This window comes from Pelecanus crispus, chromosome 3, assembly GCF_030463565.1.
Source record: "Pelecanus crispus isolate bPelCri1 chromosome 3, bPelCri1.pri, whole genome shotgun sequence".
Lineage (NCBI taxonomy): Eukaryota > Metazoa > Chordata > Aves > Pelecaniformes > Pelecanidae > Pelecanus > Pelecanus crispus.
The window spans coordinates 66,906,284-66,926,391 of record NC_134645.1 but is presented as its reverse complement, the minus strand read 5'-3'; the positions used below and the strand labels follow the sequence as shown (position 1 = coordinate 66,926,391).

General features: G+C 39.9%; 1 protein-coding gene across 1 annotated transcript in view; it reads right to left on the bottom strand.

The window, feature by feature from the left end:
• MAP3K5 (mitogen-activated protein kinase kinase kinase 5) overlaps positions 1-20,108 on the bottom strand; it is a 107,020-nt gene that overhangs the window by 60,788 nt on the left and 26,124 nt on the right. The window contains exons 2-6 of the mRNA XM_075706853.1: positions 14,014-14,153; positions 11,127-11,150; positions 1,558-1,751; positions 1,123-1,291; positions 44-150 (exon numbers count right to left, since the gene is read on the bottom strand). Of these exons, the coding sequence (XP_075562968.1) occupies positions 44-150; positions 1,123-1,291; positions 1,558-1,751; positions 11,127-11,150; positions 14,014-14,153 (634 nt within the window). The remainder of the gene's footprint in view (positions 1-43; positions 151-1,122; positions 1,292-1,557; positions 1,752-11,126; positions 11,151-14,013; positions 14,154-20,108) is intronic.

The following is a 20,108-nucleotide window of genomic DNA, read 5'->3' as shown; positions in this document are numbered from 1 at the left end:
TCTGATTAACTGTTCAACAGCAGAAGGAGGGGTAGATCCTTACCTGTTCAGCGCAAACGCATAATGAAGCCTCACATGGTGGTGGGAAGCCAAGTCAAAAGTAGGCAGTTTTTCTAAAGTTTTCACCAGTTTCACAATGGAATCGTAATCCTTCCAAAAGAAGGGAATAATGAAGTTTTAGGTGGCTGTACTGAGGTATGCCTATATAAACTCCACTTTTTAATAAGCACCTCTTACTTCATACTAAGAAGTATTTTCAGTTCATTGTGAGTTTTATGGATTTCAGTTTCTTCAGTCTCAAACTGTAAATAGCCTGGCAGTCATCCGAAATGTGAATATGCACAGTATTATCAGGGAAACACAATTTGGTCTCCTGTACTGCTTCAGTGTGAACTTGTGGAAATTTTAGTACATCTATTTCATGACTAAAGTTAGCTTCAGGGGCTGAACACGTATCAGAGTTCATGTTGTACTGACATTACAATGCTAATTGCACCTGAATTAAGGCATCCCAAAACTCTGAAGTAGGCGTGAGCCACAAAAACAAAATAAAAGAATCTTTCAATACCACAGTTTTTTAAGTAGCTTACTCACTGACATATTTAAAAAAAAAAAAACCAACAACCAAGAAAAACCAAACAAAACCGAAAACAAAGAAGCAACAGATGAAATTATGTATAACAAAGGAAGCAATTACTAGCACCATTCGAGAAGCTGAAATGCATATGAACATGTTATGTTTCCGTGAGAAATGTCACAAGCATGGTGAAAAGGAATACATACACATATCAATAGCAGCATGCTACCACAGCCTTTAAGTAGGACACACTATGGGCTGTTCATCACATAGTAATGCTGAGATGGAGAAGAGTTACTACATGTTGTGTTCTTTTCAAGTGCTGTTGCAAAATAACAACACTTTTCTGCTATGTAAAAGCACGCTATGAACAGTGTAACTACAAAATAAAAAGCATCAGTGAAGATACTGTAAAAGATTTTTTTTCTAGTGTGCATTATTCATACAGTTTGTTAGCAAATCTGTCCAAAATAGACTAAAAATTTCACTGAGAATGTAATTTAATTTACTATGTTTTAGATGATCTTAGAGCATAGGATTCATACCTGGATGTCTCTGTAGGACAGCAGCAAGTTTATTACAATATCAGCAGACAAGACTTCAACATTATCCACTCGCTGTCGAATCCTTGCCAGCTCTGCTGCAAGCTCTTTGCCCGTGTAGAGGGTACGGGCCTTCCTGATGTCATTCAGAATGGATTCCCGGAAGTACTGGCTGGAGAGGAACAACTTCACGTTAGCAATTTGGGACAGGTCCCTTGCATTTGTGTTTCTGGCCCTGCAGCTCTCCCACAATGTGTATGTGGAACATTTATTGAGAGAGCAGTGTCAATGGAGAGATTTGGTCAAGCTAAATTATTAATTAGCAGTTTGTCAAATACGGGAGGCAAAACATCGCATCACCCTGAAGCAAGAGTCTGACATTTGTATCGCCGGCAGGAATATATGAATTTTACACAGGGATACAAGACGACAACTCACCTTGAACTGGCCTGTGCCACCTTCAAGAGCTGAATAAATCGATCCACCAGCGGCAAGCATATAGGCCCAAGCAGCGACTCGAAACTGGGCTGCATCAGTTCTGTTAGTCCCTTCATAAAACTGCTATCACAGCAGTACACCTTGTTGTGTGGAGTTATCATATACGGAACAAATATGTAGTTACCAGTGCACATCTGTAGGGAAACAAGGTGCAATATTTAGGGCAGTTACGGTTTGACAAGCCTAAGGGTAAAACAACTAGATATACTACCTGCAGAATTTCACCTGTTAAAGTCAAAGGGAGATCTGCTGCTTGCTTCAGCAAGACCAAGATTTTACCTATGAAGCCTAGGACTACATAAATTCAATTTTCATCTTAAATATGATATACACCTGAAATGTATTCTTTCAGATTTCTCAACCACTTCCTGTAAGATGAGTCTTTTTTAGGAGCATCACGTTGACCTTAAAATAGTCAGAACATTGGCTCAATAGCAAAACAATTCTGAGGGCACACCCTAGTCACCCCAAAGCAGCAGGCAGACTCAAGTGAAGCTGACATACACTTTCAACAGGACTGATGTTCAGAAGAGAGCGAGCACTCTGCAATTTAGCAGAGTTAGGCTCACAGATGTTGAAAACAATAACACAAGCTAGTTGCCTCACAACAGAAAAACTGTAGAGAAAACTAATCCTCATATGAACTGCAAAATGACTCAAATAGTTTAACATAACAAAGACAAATTAAATTCCCTGCTATGTAGCAAACCTTCCTGGCCAGTGGGACTTAAAACCATGCATATTTCAGACTAATCACTTATGAAATGTCTTAACATTGCCAAACTGCAATGATTTCTATAAGTCAATGTATGACAGATACTTTGCAAAAAAAATAATTTAAGTTTATCTTCCAGGAAAGAAGGAGGCAAGATGTCTGGTCCCTGTGGTATGTGTGTGAGTACAGATTTACGCATATAGAAAGCTTGCTGAATATTTGTGGTTCTGAAGGGTCTTAACTATGAGACAGCACACCATCAAAATCAGGAGGAGTTCTGTCATTTGGCTCTCAAAAGCTCAGACTCCGCTACTGAAGTGGTCAGCAGCCCAGCAAGAAAAGCCCTAAGGAAGCAATTCTTGAGACCCATCATTTTGGTACCCTTAAATTACTTCCAAGGTTAATTACTTTCTGGTCAGCTGCTTCTGCTCTCACAGAAGTCAATCAGCAATGAGGACATCACTTCAGAGACTCCCCTGGCAAGCTGAGCTCCATGTAATGAGAGAGCAGTGATTGAATAGTTTTGAAATGCACAACACCAGCTGTGTGCTTAAAAGGTGCATTTTAACATGCATTATGAGATTTTAAAAACATGGAAGGATTGAGGTACTCTAGTCTGTATAAACGTATGTGTACAGGTATGTCAATAAACATACGTTTGTGTGCAGATCAGAGATCGGCTATGAAGAGTACAGGGGTTTTGGGGGTTTGTGGTTTGTTTTTTTTTTTTTTAATTACACCTATTATACTATAAAATGATAAGACATCGCTATAAAGGCAATCCCATCCCCACTTCTGCAGGATCTTGTCAAACTCCGTAAAATTTAATTTTAATTGATGCAGGCACTTACATGAGGTCCATTGAGCTCAACTAACCCAGAACTTGGTTGGAGATTACTGCACACACAGACTTGCACGAGGACAAATTTAGTCTTCCTCCCCCACCAACTGCAAACTATTACAGCTGAATAGCTAGGACACATTTTTCTGTGCACGAGTGTAGCAATTCCAAAGGAAACTTGAGAACTGGGAAGTGTATGACAATAATTTTAATAAGGAATTAAGGAGTGTGCTGCTAGAATCCAAACTGCTCGTCTTTACAATGGAGAACTGAACGGACACGTCTGCTCAAGAATATGCTAGCACGTAAGTCGATCACACGCTTTCAAGAGTGAATGGATGAACCTTTCACCCTGCTAAAACCTAATAAGCCCCACAGTCAAAGGCAGAGAGGAAATTATGAATTTGCTGGAACTGGTTTCAGCAATTACAGGACAAGGGTGGGCAGTGACTGGCACAGAAGCCACTATTAAGCACAGGCAGACTACTTTCCAACTTTCCTTTTTTACATAAAGGAGAAAAAGTTCGGGAAGTCAGAGCCCAGAGAAAGGGTGAAGTAGCTACAGATATCCTGGGACAAGTATTTTACTTCCTAATGTTTATTCAGTGCATTAAAAAATAAATTCAAGACTGCTTGCAGGAAGGCCTTCTGAGACCTCTGGCACACTGTTTCCAAAGTTCAGGTCTTAATTAAAAATCAACTCTGAAAAAGGATGTTTCCAGCTTTTGAAATCCACAGAACCTAACGTTTATCCCAGCATAATGGTCAGGCCACCTACAGAGACAGTACTGAAGTCTTCATAAATAATCCTACATGCAGGAAAACTACTGTTCCTTCAGAAGCCAAGTGTTTGAGCCCATTATTGAGCAAGAGCTCTTACAAACCGATCCCAAGTGCACCTTCTGTAGCAAGTAGGTACCCATTTCAGTGGAACAAGAGAGCCACCAAAAATTAGTTTACATGCACTGGTTATATTATACAGCCTGCTATAGAAGACATGCACACCCAGTAGCAGTGGACAAGGAAGAACTTAACAGCAAAATGCAGGAGAAACCACTACGTGGGAAGAAAACTGAAGAAAATAAAATCAATTCACAGTTGTTCAGAGGGCCCCCAGGGTTCTCATGGAAATGACTCAAGGCAGAATCTCACCTTGATCCTCGGTGGCAAGTAGTGTGGGAACACAGTGGCCTTTCCCTCAGCCAGGGCGTTAATTTGGTTGTCAACTTAACCTAGAGAGTTGTTTTGTGGGGAGCTCTGTATCTCTGAAACCTCTCAAATTTGGCTGAAATTCATCAGACAGACAAAACAGGCAGATATAGAAAGAGGGCGGAGGATGAAGAAAAGTACAAGCTCTTAAGTTTCATTTCCTTAGGAAATAGGCTTTAAAAAAAAAATAGAAAAAACCCACACACAGTAAAGAAATGCAAGAAATATTGACCTAAATTTCACTTTCCTAGCTAAAGAGTACATTAGATATCTAACAGCTGAACCAGACAAGAGGTAGACCCACAATAGCTCTGGTGACCAAAAAAAAAAAAATTATATATTATTTACTAAAGGTGTTGGTGGAAGAAAAAGGAGATAACAGTGACAGCAAGACTGCTCTTGTATAATAGAGTCTACGGTCTCCCACTATGGACAAACACATTTTGTCACCATCATAAATTCTAACTACAAAGAGCCCAACCCTGACTGCATTTGGGCAATGACTGGGATGGGAGCCTGAGAGGACCTGGCTGTGGGGGCAGCAGCTGAGGAGCTGCTCCAGTGTCAGACAGCTCTAAACCTTCTTCCCTGAAGCAGAGCTTATGACTTGCTTCTTTCCTCATTCCCAGGCTGTGCAACCTCAGCCGCCTTTACTTCCTTTCTCACCTTCCTTTGTCAAAATATAAGCTACACTAACTTAAGTCATAAAGGATCAGGCTTTCTTTCTGACACAGTTCCTACCTGCTCACACATTGCTTTGCATTTTGACTTAGTGCACATTATTCCACCTGGAGGTTTAAACATATTCCATTTATCCTATTAAAATCTGCCCTGTAACACTCCATCCTAACTCTGATCTCACAAACTCTGATACTCTTTCCTAACCCTAATGAAGTTCACTCTAGATTCTAAGTTTGCTGAGCACCCAAGACAAAATTGTTGATTTCCTTTGATCCATTCACTTGCCATATTATGTACAATGAACATGAAAGAATCAAGCCATTCAAGAAAAATGGGCAATTTTTGAAGGAGTAACACCTTAAATCCAATTGCAATATTCTCAGTCACACCAACATCCTTTAAAAAACGTGAGTAGCATAAAATGGTTAATGGTTGGACTGGATGATCTTAAAGGTCTTTTCCAACCTAAACGATTCTATGATTCTATTCTAAAATATCTTCAAAAGCAGGTGAATAGACCCCCCCAATCAACAACAGGTGCTAGAAGTTTCATTTTCCAACCCTCTTTCTTCATAAATCCCTCATCATTTAAGGTTCAAAAGCTCAAATTACGCTAATGCAAGTTACAAAGTAATTGCAGGTCACCTGAGTTGTAAACTGAAAGGCATTACTGAAAACATGAGGGCTTGGGACAGGCCATGAGTGTGCACACAGATAGTTACTATGGCTCAGCCCGACACACAAGAGCTCAGGACATTAGATAAGGTAAACCTGGGCTGAGCTCTCAGATCAGCTGAACTAGTTATATCTAGGAGATATGAACATACATATCTTTGAAGGCTTTGGGCCAGCACACTCCATACCTGGCAACATCAGGCCACCTTCTGAAAGACTATCTGTGACACAGCTCATTTCATCAGACTCATCAGAAGACAGAAGTACTGGCTGGAGCCAGCTACACATGCATAAATGCTTACCACAACATGATGAAGCCTGTAATTCATTTTTGCAAATGTTTTAATTGGTTTCTATTTTTTCTAATGCGCCTTCCTAGTGAGGAAGTGCAAAATGCTAGAGTGTGTGTAATTTCAGTTTAAATACAGCCATAAGATTGTCTTAACAGCTCTGCAGTTAGTGGAATTTAAGACTGCTGCTCCTAGCTACATCTACTGGTCACTGGAACGTTAAGGTCTTCCTTCTTGTTTGATATCCTTTCTCAGCTTCCGAAAAGAAATTAATATAGCAACTATTTGTATTTAAGATGTAATAAAAATGCATAGCATATAGCTATATTTTAATGATCACAATCAGAATATAAACCAGCCCTTCTTTCAATGTCCCTCTCTAATACAGAACTGTTGCTTGTGAAAGGGGCAGCCTTTTAGAAATTCAATTTGGAGACCGTGTCTTATTAGAAAGAACATCATGCAATAAGGTAAATACTATTCTCTCCCTCACAAATACATCTGACATAGTACAGAAGATTTTTCTCTGAATGTTTACAGATAAAGAAGACATGGTGCTATACAAATGAGCATTTGAGTTCTGCCCAGTTAATTCTCAAACCTTGAATTTTACTTCAAAAGGAGGGAGAAAATCTGCAAAACGCCAGGGAATCAATGGTGTGCAGTCCTCTCGATTCCCTGAGGCTCTTTACTAACACTGCTCTGTCGGAACCATTTAACAGTCAAATATCCACAAACAGAAGAAAGCTGCTTTCAAAGACAAGAAGTGTCAAAGAAAAAAATCCCCCAAAATAAAATCATGATGCTTTACTCATGGATGGGAGAATCTAGCAGAATCCCACCTACTTGCCTAAGCTTCAGGTCAGCATCCAATGTAACTTTTTTTTAAAAAAAATAAATTAAATCAGCTGAGGTAATAAAAATAGCCAGTATCTCTCACAGTAGGAACTGTTCTTCCTGCTGACTCTCTAATTAAGATCAGCTTTTTTTACATTTCTCCTACTAGTTCTTTTGAGAAATATCTGCTCTTATTTCAATTCTTACGATGAGATTTTTCTTAAAGGTAGTTCTCTGACTGCACACAGTGTTACATGGAGCAGATGGCAAAATCCTAAACCAATTTATTAAATCTATTCCCTCCATCCCCCAAACACACAGTAAATCAACATGTGCTGATGTTTTAATGAATACAGACTCAGTTTGGGTGCACTTCAAATCCCACTCACATGAATGACAGCCTTGCTATTGATTTGAAAAGGAAAATAAGTAAGCCTCACACCTCAAATGAACTGAAGCACAGAGACTGGGTCTATTCTGTTAAATACTTCCCATTTTCTTTGGGAATATGTTCTTTCTTTATACGCCCAGCAACATTCTATTGCAACCATGCAACATCCTAAATGCATGTTGTTAAAAAAAAAAAAAATATCAGCATACGCTCTATACGGTCCTTTCACCATATTCAGATAGGAAAAAAAGTTCTAACTTTTTCCAAGGAAAGTATGTGCCAAATATATTACTCAAAGAATTAAAAAAATGAAAGAATGAGCAAGAGACAGTGATGTATCATAAATAACAATAAATACCGCAGTTGTCATTATCAACAAAATATTTACTGAACATTACTACCTAACATTTTTACATACTTGGATACCAAAAGTCAAACTGCCTCCAATCATTGGTCACTGGGTGAGTAGTATTAAAAATATTTCCCCCTATTTCCACAGTGAAAGAGACCAATAGCTAAAGACATCCTATGGGATCTACAGTCTTCCAGCAGTACCTGTACAGAGGCTCCAAGCCTGCAGACACCTCTGGCGTGCCTCATCCAGGGTCACATCCTCCCGCTCCCGCTACACCAATCCGTCTCCCCAGCTACACCTTAAACAGGAGGCAGTTCGGAAGGGCTGTGGAAAACCCATAGAACTATAATCTCTGATCCCCCCAAGCGTCAGAAAAGGAAGACTCTAATTAAGAGTCCCCAGCCATATAACATTAACCCTGTTGCTTAATGGCTATTGCCTGCGAGTCAGCTGCCCAGCGGAAGGGTTCCCATTGCCTCCCGAGCGCCCTTCCCATCAGGCCAGCAGCTGTACCGCGGTCTCACATGCCGGGCAGCTCCTGAGGCTACCTATGACTCCAACCTGGTGCAAGCAAGCAGCCTGAACCGAAAGGTGAGCACTGTGTCGAGGTGTTTCTTACTGCAATTGGTTGCAAACTGTATGTCTAATGCACGCACGCTAAACTTCCTCAGATTCAGCAAGAAGTGAAATTAAAAAAAAAAAAAAAATTGAATAAATGGCCATTTGGAACCTGACCTCCAGCTTTTCTCTAAAGTTGATAAGATTCAAACCGGGGAGAACTAGGATGAAATAAAAATCAGTGAGCTAAAACAAGCAAAGTACAGCCATGTGCTGTAACCTTTACACCAACATCTCCCTGTGACTGAAACTCTTTACTAGTAATTTCTAGAATGCCTCTGCTGCTTGGTTGACCTCAAAAATCAGTTAACAACAAAAACTAAACTTAACCTTTCAAATATCAAAGTAACTGCCTCCTGTCGAAGTATCGTTCCTTGTAAAGAAGTATGGTTTTGGTATTACTGCAACATTTGGAAAAGGTCCAACTAAATAGCTATAAAACCACATATAACAGGAAATGAGCCTATGTTATCTTTCACTGCTCTGCCCTGACAGGCTCTAGGCAGCTTATCCTAGCTATGCAACATTGTATTGACTGTTATTAGGAAACACAAAAAACCCCTCAGAACAAAGAACAAAAGAGTTGGTAATGGATTTTTTTTTTTTTTCCTCTCCCCACTAGTTTTAGGGATACAAGGCTCAGGAAAAGCAAACACAAGGCATTTCATTTAGATATACATAGATACACACACACATGCACTTGTTTTGCAGCCTTTTTAATCCCCTGGTGCCAGGGATACCATTGTCCTGTTACGGCTGATGTTTGCACGCTATTAAAAACATGTTCTAGAACAGCAGGACTAAACTCCTGGTTTATTCATATGCGAATTTCATTTTTTCGTATTTGCAACCTCACATAATCATTCATATGACTATTTTGGTAAGAGTGGGCATCACAGTCACAGCCTCTCAAGAACAGCACCTTTGTCATACCCATTTATCCAAGAGTCTTACGATTTATGAATAAACATGATTTTCATGAAGCAGGAATTCTATTCAATAGTTAGGCATGCACCAACATTGTGAAAAGTCTACTTCCAGGTAATTTGGCTGACCTCATGCAAAAAACGAGGAAAAAGGAGAGGGAAAAAAGCCCCAAAACATCAGTTGCAGAGTTGCTAAGCCAGTTTTACTGACTTCCCTGATCTAATCCCCGGGAAAATACTTCCTCCCAGAAAAGATGTTATGTGGGTGTGCTTGAAAACATCTGAGACTCAAGAAACACATTCTTTTTGTGGCATACATTGAAACATTTCTAAAAGTGATAAATGACAGTTCCACAGCCATCTATCCAAATTTAAATGGAAAACAGAACAATCCTTTCTCAAACAGATGAAGGCCAAGTTATCATACCTCTCCTTGAGCTTCAGGGACTGTCATTTAAAAATAGGACAAGACGACAGCATCTCCCCTTTATTCTACCGTATAAGTCATCTCCTGCTGGTTTCCTGCTAACTGAGCTCTTCCCCCTGTCCTCCCAGGGACACGACATTAGTCACACATCATTTTCCCTAGATCCTGGGCCACCAGAACAAAAATACAGAATGCAATACATTCACTTACAAGAAAGGCCTTTCTGTTCTCTTTCGCTTTGCGTAAAGGCCTAATGGATCATTTACCCCACTTTCATCAGAGAAAGGTGAGAGATTTTTAGTCTAACACGTCATTCACAGCTTTCTGTGGGTCTCTGAAAAGCACTTTTTGGTAAAGAGTTATACAGAAACTCTATATAGAACCCTCTTCACTTTTTTTTTTTCTTTTTAAACAAAAAATACTATGTAACTTAAAATGCAGCGTTAGGGTCAAAGCTTGCACTGGTTTTTAAGCCACCGTCAGAAACTATCAGCTATAGTAGACAACTGCATCCTTTCAAAGAATCATGTTTCATACTGGCAGAAGTCAGTACTTCATCTGTGAACTTCACTGTTAAATAAAAAAGTAAAACCAGGAATAGTGCAGTCTTTATGGCAGTTTTAACACTGTGGGAAGTAAAGCCTGACCAATTTCTAAAATTAAATACTTCATATGCCCCTTAGAAAAGTTTATTCAAATATACAGAATTGTACAGCATACACATAGCACCTCAAGATACCTGCACACCACTGACTAACCGCTATAAAATTATATCTTAGCATATACGGCTACCAGTAAGTCCCGAAGTGAAGCCAAGAACAACTCAACGTGCCAGATAATATATTCTGACATGACTGGCCCTGTCGCTCCAGAACAAACCACATTGAGAAAGCAGTGTTCTCAGAGTCACAGGCCTGCCTCCCTTGAACTTGGGAGTGAGAAAGGGAAGGGGGATTTGCAAGGCCAACCTCAGAAACCAGAGGGATGCCAAGGTGCAGAAACCTACAGCTGAATGACGGGCAGTCATAGACAGACTACCGGGATCTGCGCTGCACTAGGACTAACAGGCTCCAGGATGCAACTTCCAGAAATAAATACACACACTCTCTCTCTTTATAAATATATATATTTTCATAGCTGTAGCCATGGGTTTCTAAAATGAGCGTCAGTTTCCAAACAACTCTCCTTTTCAATAGAGTATTTTTTAAAAACACTCAAGAACACTGTACAGAAAAAGGCACCAGAAGAAAAACCCAAAATGACAGATATAAATGGTGTGTAAAAAAAATATGACAGACAAGTAAAGACAGCGAGGAAAATACCACTGATAGATGGAGGCAAGGTAAGAAGTGAGCCCGGTACCTAGCAACAAACTGATAGACACACATTTGCTGCTAGAATTCCCAGAATCTTCCATCTAACTCTATAAAATACAGTAGGAGAGTGCTCAATGATTCAAGCGGAAAGCGCAAGATAAACAACATTAAATGGAACAGAAGTTTGGAATGCCTAGAATTCAACTGGCACCCAGAAATCATACTTACATTATTCTTCTGGCAAATAATTTCCTGGAATAAAAAAAGAAGAAAAAAATAACGTTAGTATCACTGAACAACTACTAGGAAAGATATCTTATCAGTATGACTTGCTAATATTAATGTTTACAGACACATGACAGGAAAAGGCTGATTGGTAGATGTTTTTCTATGCCTGTCAAATCAATATAAATCAAGAATTGTCCCAGGAGAGACAAAATGACTATGGAACCAAGAGATCCTATATATACACAGGAGCATATGTAGTGTGTGCATCTGTATGTACATATATATACATGCACACATGTAAATACCCCTCCCTATATAAATTTTCAAAGAGGGATACTCTCCAAGAGTTGCCTATTAATACACATCTACTCATACTTGAGAAGTTAAATACAGTAAGTAACATTTTGCTGCCAGCAGAAGAAACCATGAAGAACCGCAAAAGCAGTATTTCTATGTTTTAAAATATTCCAAAACTGGTTGAAATTCACCTTGCTCTAGTTAGTCTGATGCAAAGAATGTATCTTCACATTTTAAATGTAAAGTTTCAAAGAACAAGAAGCCAGAGAACACACGGATGGAAAGACCTGGTTCTTGCACACTAATCTGGGTGGTACAGCCCAAGTCTGAACCACTTGTGGATAGTGACCTTGCTTTCGGGAAGATTTGTCTGCAAGTTCTGATCCCAGCAACCGATAACCCTGCCAGATTTATCAGACAGCTACGCTACACCTCTGCCACTGGGACCACTGAGCAGCTTCGCCTACACCACAGCATGAAAAACAAACACAGTGCCAAACCAAGGCGCCTTGTATTTTCCATGTTGCGTAAGTCAGGCTTCCATAAAACTGCTCTTCCCCTTGTTGAGGGGGCATGTTTCACATACGACTGTTGCTGGCTTTCGAAGCGTGGGACGTAAATATGTTTGTATACATAAGCATACAAACCTATACGTGTACATATATAGAACCACAGGACGGTCTGGGGTGGAAGGGACCTTTAGAGGTCATCTAGTCGAACCCCCCAGCATGAGCAGGGACAGCTTTCACTAGATCAGGTTGCTCAAAGCCCCACCTGAATGTTCATATAGAGGAATATTCCACCAGCAAAAGTTTACCTACATTGCTTGCTACCCCAGTTAAACCATGTGCTGCAGTTTTGCGTTTCCTGCACTTCCATGATCATTTTCAGTTTTTTAATTCATCACCTTCTATACAAGATTAAAACTGCACACACACACTTCCTGCATTGCTTCTACTCTGTCTGGTAGCTGTAACAAATACAGGAACAAACATGGCCTCAAAAGATGCCCAGGCATGCCCACAACTACGTTTTTCAGGCAGTCAGTAAATAATATGGAAAAGGTCTTGCTCTCTGATGACTTCACTGCAAACAACCAAAAGCAGAAACATGGGCCCCGCTCAAAGCTAAAGGAAACTGAAGAGAGTCTTTCAGTGGCCACTGTACTGGTGGCAATTGGGACATCCAAGTCTCCCTGTGCAGAACTGGGCTTCCACTGACATCAGTGGGAACCCTGCACGTGACCCGTTTGCAAAGTCCAGCTCCTAAACTAGTAAAAAGTTCTCCCAAGTGCCCAAGGAAGCCTGGTGCCTCACTCCAAGTGATTTTCAGTGGGAGTTGGGTATTTGGCTCCTTACCCAGTACAATGAAATTCTGCTCTGCTTATACTGTAGATCATTGTACTTGCAAAATTGAATTCAGTCCACACAGAGGTCTTTTGTAATTAACAGTTTTATTTTTATCTTTTATCTGTATACTCTTTGTGTTGCAAAAAGAAAGGAAATACTTGGACTGCAAGCAGTCCTGCTGGCCGAGAAAATCTGGAGGGAAGAAACTGAGTTCATCAAGGTACGTCCCTCCCAATAGAGGGCCAAGCTGCGAATAATGGGACAGAATCAAAACCAAATATCCTGCACTAGGCAGAAGCAGTGGAAGCAAACCCTTCACTGAGAGGCAGCAGTGCCCAGATTGCACTCTGACTCGCCAAGCTTCTTACTAAAATGCTTCTTTGCAGCAATGCCTAGAATGGAAGTGCAATAGCATAAAACACCTCCAGATCAGAGCCAATGAATCTGAGGGAGGGAAAGTATTTGAAGAGACTGCCATCCAAGTTGTCTGCCCTCCCCCATCCCCATGGAAGTTACTAAACCTTTAGTAGTTAGCAGGAGGAAGCAAGTATCAGCTCCTTGGCTGACACAATTCACGGCTCCACAGATTATCTTAAACCACCATCTTGCCTTAAACCAACCTACCATACTGTGAACTGTGGCCCTGCGGACCAGGCACAAGTTTTGTTTTTACTAACTCTGCTACGCTTGCTGGAGCACAGCAATCCTGCAGGTACCTGATGTAAACAGCTGTAACTCAGCAAGACATACCAGAGGCCATCTGGGGCCCCATCTGGTTTGGCCAGAAAACTGCTACTTTACACAGGAGCTAAAACTTCAGGATTATTTTGCTGTCCCCTACACACTACCATTCTCACCCAACTGTTATTACTGTAACAATTGACCCCAAACACCAGTAATGTCCTTGAATGACTAAACCATGTGTTTTAACCATTTATAATATAAAACCATTAATTTCTCATCTGAAATTTGTCAAACTTCTGTTTCCATAAAGAGCCATTTAACACCTACGTATTTAACAGACTGTGATAAAGTCATCTAAATCTTTCTCTTCGGAAAACTAAATTGAGTTTTTCAGCATTTCCCTGTGCCCATGTTTTCCAGGCCTCAGAATATTTTTGCTATTCTTCTGTGAACCACAAGTGGCATCTGTATTTCCTATGGAAACAGATAACTCATTTCAAGAGTTAGACCTACTGTGACTTCCCCGCAACACACTCCATTTTTCCATTCAAAGCTACCTTCAGTGACTGCAGAGACTCCGCGTTTGTATCGCAGTAGAGGATAATGTTGTTAGCCATGCTGAAGCTCTCCCTGACTCCCAGGTGGTAGAACAGGGAAGGCTGACGGAAGGCATCACTCATCTCTACGACAGCAATATCTGCAGAAAGAAATGAAAAATTGTCGATGCCACACATTTCTGACAGCCAAATACTTCTACACCTTGTCTCTTCACACAATTTGGTTTGATAAGAAGACCTGATTTTAAGTAGGAAATAAGAGTTCTAGAGGGATTTCCCCATTTTAGCTGTTATGTCTGAATTTCGAATGTAGTCAGCAGGATATGGTTTAGTTTTTTCTCTTTTCTTTCTTGCTTCCCCCGCCCCCCCCCCCCCCCCTTTTTTTTTTTCCCTTTAAATGAGACCTTTATTTCCTCAGGTAAAAAAGGGTAAAACACCACTAATCAAGAACAGGCAAAAAGTTCATTTGGTGCCTTGGAGAATAAAATCTGTTTGGTTAATCTACACATGATGATTGATGACCTCATGGGGGAAAAAAAAAAGAAAAAGTTACATTTGAAGTGTATTTTCACCCTCAATAAAATTTCACCCGCAATAAAAATTCATGCAATAGATGTACATCACTGCAGAACATACTGTATAGATTCTGTATTAGAACTTCGGAAGAAAACAGCTGTAAATTGAAAGAAAGGCAAAAGTAAAGTTCCACTATAAGTTACCATTCACTTCTATTTTGATTCATATAGAAAGACTAGAGAGAGAGAAAAGGACAAGGTACAGCAGAAGAGAAGGAAAGAGGGAGTGAATGTGTAAAGCCACAGAAACCCCCATATAAGTAAGAACTTTATTTTGTGGAGAATTCTCTTCATAATACATTTTACCTGCATGAATAAAATTAAGCACATGGACAAATGCTTACAGAACAAGGAATGCAGTCCACAATTTCTATCAAAACATGGGTTTCACTTGCCCAGGTTCACACCGATGTAAAACAAGAGGCAAATACAAAGCATCAGCAAAAATAGTTAAGGCTTCTATTATAACAGGCAGCATATTTCCACTGTAGAACTCTTGTGGGATTGAGAGAGCAAAGCAAGAAAACTGACTCATTGCCATCTCTCCTCCAAACACCCTTCTGTCTCTTCACCCAATTCGGTGTTTTCTTTTCTTTGCCGGGGGGAGTCAGAGAAATGTAGTTCTGTTAACAGCAAAACAAAAAAAGCAGCATGGTTTCCAGTGTCTCTCCCTGCTTTCCCCTTCCTGTGGATGCTTTTATGACAGATAGCAAGACAAGCTCTGTAGGCAAAAAGCTTATGTACCCTTGAATTTCTCTAATCGATGTAGTAAGAGATTCTACCTCTAACCACGACTTTCACCTTGCCTATTTCCTTAGATCATCAAAACTGTAATGAAGATATTCAATAAAAGATAAGCCTTGCGGCCATGCTCTCAACTGGGAAGGCAGCAAGGGTGTCTCTCCAACTCGTTGAAAAGTAACATTTTTGAGACATCTACTCTTCGGTCATACTTTACTGTAACTGGCCTACAGGCTTAGAAATTATTGAAAAGCTGAAGAAAGGATACACACACACAGGGGGATGAACAGACAACATTTGCCTATACAAGCTTAGGCTCTTCAAGAAACAAGATTAAAAGAGAGGAGACTAACATGGTATAGAAAAGGGTATTTTTTTCCCTCCTCAAAAATCAAATATTAAATTATGTTCTCTAGAAGTTTCATAATTTGTGTTCTAAGAATCTCCCTCTGTCCAATTTCACATAAATTTCTGCAGTATAGATTCCATCAAATATGTTTTATCGAAGTAAAAAAGGCAGTGCATTGCTAAGATCATACATATGCTGACTTCCATTAACTTTAGGAAACTGAGACATCACAAAAGCCAAACAAGAATGACATTATTGCTACTATATTTTGTTTTGGTGAGATTAGGGCTTGTTTGTTTATTTTCTTTAGGAAGTTGCCATAACGCAAGTTCTATTTTTAACTACTCTTATTCATATAAAAGTCTAACCTTGAGCAACTGTAAGTCTATGGCATGCTTCTGTTACACTGAGCAGGAGAAAAATTTGCGCAACTTGCCACGAGTTAATTCTCAAATCTTGCAAGATAACGTGCTCTCACTAGAGTTGCAAAACTAAGATTAAAAGAGAAACATTACTTAAAAAGAAAAATAAAGTGGCAGAGCCTGATCAAACTTAGAATACAGAAAATACATGAGAAACCCTATGTTAAAATGGCAAGTTCCCAAGACCATGAAGGAGGAAAGAATAAGCCTTTAAAAAAAAATATATATATATATACACACACACGATATAGGTTTGTGTGTGTGCGTGTGGGTGTGTATTACCGTGAAGATGAGCTGGCCAAATCCATTTAACATAACTGTTAGAACAGATCTGACTCAGGGCCACACTGTAAGAAATGTTCTTGGGTCCTGTCCTATCCCTATCACAGCAATATAAAAAAACCAAACAAAAGCCTTGAGTTACTTAAACAGAGGACAGAAGGGTCATATGAATAAGGAAACGTTTGTAAGAAAAATTACACTAAGATACTGGTATAAACTCTGTTGTGGTACTTATATTTCTTATGTAACTAAAGGGGATTTCTTCCCTTCACATTTTAAGACTTCTGTGAAATCCACATCTTCTGGATAATCTCATTTGATAAAGCAGTATCTTCCTTAGAATAGGTCCAACTTCCGTGAAATTTTCTTTCTCGCTCCAGCAGTTTTATATTTTAAGATGAAGTTGTCATGAATGACAGAGCGATCAGATTTCTAAAGTCTGGGCTAGCCCTCAGGGCTGGTATCACAGTTTCCAAGGCGAAGAGCCCAATTCTTACCTGCAATTCCAACAAGCCACAAAAAGTATATGAACTTTTGGGACCAGGAGTCCATCCAATTAAAAAAAAAAAAAACACCTCTATGCCCTAAACCAACTCTTCTGACAGACCCATTTCTGACTATCTTCTTTCACAACATCAGGCGAGAAACTCCTCTGACCAAAGGGGGGATCTGTGTATGGAGCACTGGTCAGAAGTTCAGAAGTCAAATACAAAGCAGCAAATGGAAGCTCACTTAAAAAAGAAAAGAGGTAGTGGTAACGGTTCCTATAAAGCACCCGAAATGTGCTGTCAAGTGCACCATAACGCAGCTAAATACTATATTCCTATATTCACTTACATAACTTATGATTAGAAGTTTAGCAAAGCTGAGCAAGATTGATGGTTTTCAAGACAAATCCAACTCCAACTCAAGCAAACATACATCAAAATTCTCACTAGTTCAGGAGACAGGATTTAGCTAAGCCCAAAAGAACTGTTCAGTCATCAATACATAAACTGCCAGAATCCCATTTATCAGGCTCTCACTCTCATTTCTCCCAGATGAAGTTAATCTAACAGTCTGCAGCAATGAAAGATATGTTTTCCATTGACTGGAAAACACAATTTCACAAGTGGCAAAATGGTATTTCAATGAAGATGGAAGAATTATCTCTACAGTTCCACTGGAATAAACCCCACTTACTAAAGTATTTGCAGCTTCAGTTTCAAAGCAATTAAAACACTAATTGACCAAGTGCAGGGATCAGAGTAGAGCCCTCTCAACACCTAAGCCCTCAGGATGAAGCACTCTGAAGACCAGGGACTGACAATTCACTGCAAATGCTCTTGCATATCTTCTATTCCGCAGCAAAGGAAGTCTGTTCAGGCTCCAGCAGACTAATGAGCAGGGTGAGTATGGAAGCACACTGCACAAAACAAGAGCAAGAGACAGGGAAGTGGAAGAACTGCAATTCCTATAACCCCACAGGTTGCAGGAAAGAATAAATTTTATCCCTTTGGTCTTGGGCACAAGATTAAATTTCGCTTTCTCTACCTCATGAAAATGGACCTGGTTACAGATCACTGATACTATTTACAGAAAACAGGGATAGTATGGTCTTCACCTTTGCTAGTCATCTTTTGACATTACGGCTAAAAATTCTTATAATACATCTTAGAGTAAATTATTGTGTGTTGCTAGTTTACGGACAATAAAGTAAGTCTAGCCATAGCCTTCTCTCCCATCTCCTTAAACAACTGGCCTGCCTACACAGACGTGACTGAAGAGTATCATAAGCATGAGACTAGAGCTTAGCTCTGGCCTAGGTAGCAGAAGCAGCGTAAATGCAGCAGCAGGCAGTTCAATAAGCTCTTGGTGTCCATTTCCTAAACTACCACGAGCTCTACCTGCCAGCTGACAGCAACCAAGCTACCTGTAATGAAGCTGCCTACCTACACATTAGCTGGGTAACCACACACTGAGCTGCAGACGTATCAAAAACCACAGAGCAGTCACACTCTGTGTTATTAGGCTAGCATACATCTATACCAATAATAGCTCAAAACACACCATCAACACATTCAAGAGAACAAAATACCACTACACTGGGAATTGGCTTCTTCTTATCCTAGGAAACCAGATTCATGTGATGGAACTGGAGGCAGTCGACCCTTCTTGCTTGAGAAGCAGTGGAAAAGGACACATCTCTGAAGCTTGGCATATATCACAACTGCGTTACCAATAATTCTTACCTGCAGTGTAAATCCACTTAGCTTTTTTTAAGCTATCTGTGCAATGACTGAGAATTTCACATATAAAATCTCTACTAATTAACCTTTCTTAAGAAATGGTAAAAAACTTAAGATTAAACAGAATAACATGGTCAAGAAGGGTAAGTGTCCATTAGTGGATATAAAGCCCTTTTTGCTCTTGGCTAATATCAATGCCTTTAGTCACCATGAAAGAGATAAACAAAATGCAGCGGTCAAAGTTCATCTCCTACTCATTGTTTGAAATACAAGAGGGCACAGAAGACTGTTTAAACAAATGCTCTGAGATATCATACACATACACCCTACTTTTCAATACTACCTGCTTACTACAGCGCTGCCAGGAAAAATAATGAGTACAAACAGAGCAGCTATAAAACTAATGAATGTTTATGTTTGTTATTATCTTCTGATTAAATGGTATTAAACACATGGTCACTGCCTTACATTCATTGTCCCACAATTAATCAAGGCAAAAAGAAAGGTGATAATGGCAACTTCTGAGATGGACCAATATTTAAGAGTTCTTTTCCACTTGGGGGTTAAAAGACACTCTTTTTTATCTTAAGATACTCTAACTTATCTTAAGATACTCTTCTGACAGAGATATAAGAAGAAAAGGGCTTGTGACAAAATTAATTTCAGTGCAAGTATGAACACTAAGTGCTTTTCATACTGCAGTAGCAGCTCTCCATTCGGCGTTATAACAATGGTTTTGACAAGCCATGATGATATTTACTATTGGATAAGCTTTCAGAAACAAGCAAACAACATCCTTATCTACTTCAGCTTCTTCTTGGTTCTCTATGGTTGGCACAGATGTCTTCCTCTTTACCCAGAGACTGTCTGCATGAGGTAGAAAACCTGCTTAGGAAATCCCAACACCACGTCAGTACAGCTTGGTATTTCTGGTTCAACCGTGCAAACCACAGCATCACTGACCTGTCAGCACACTGGAATCAGACATTTCCTGCCAAGAGCGTCTCATATGTCTCCAAGACCGGAAACAATTGATGGAAGCCACTGGGGTGAGAACACCTAAACACAGAGGAATGGCTGACCTCCCAGGAAACCCATCCAGCTGAGCTAGTCTGTTGGGGGAGGCTAGCCAGAAAGAGAACTTTATAAAGGTGCCTAAGGCTTGGATATGGGGAAGGAAAAGCAAGTAATGACCGTAAAGGTGAGTTAAATATGCCATATATTAGAGGAAAAGCGTGGTATTTGTAGAAGCTCCAACCAATGTGCAAAGTATGCGCAAGGGCACTAAGACAGAGACATGCGATGGACATGTGCTAGTTCTTATCTAGCATAAAGTATTATGGTTCAGGATCCTTACAGTAATCCTGGCTCAAGTAGTATCATTTTCATGAAATGGAAGCAGAGATCCTGCATCACTCAAGTACAAACTAGAGCCAGTCCTGCAATCTACTCAAAGGGGAATTTCTGAGTACACACTCCCAGCAAATGCAATCCAAGC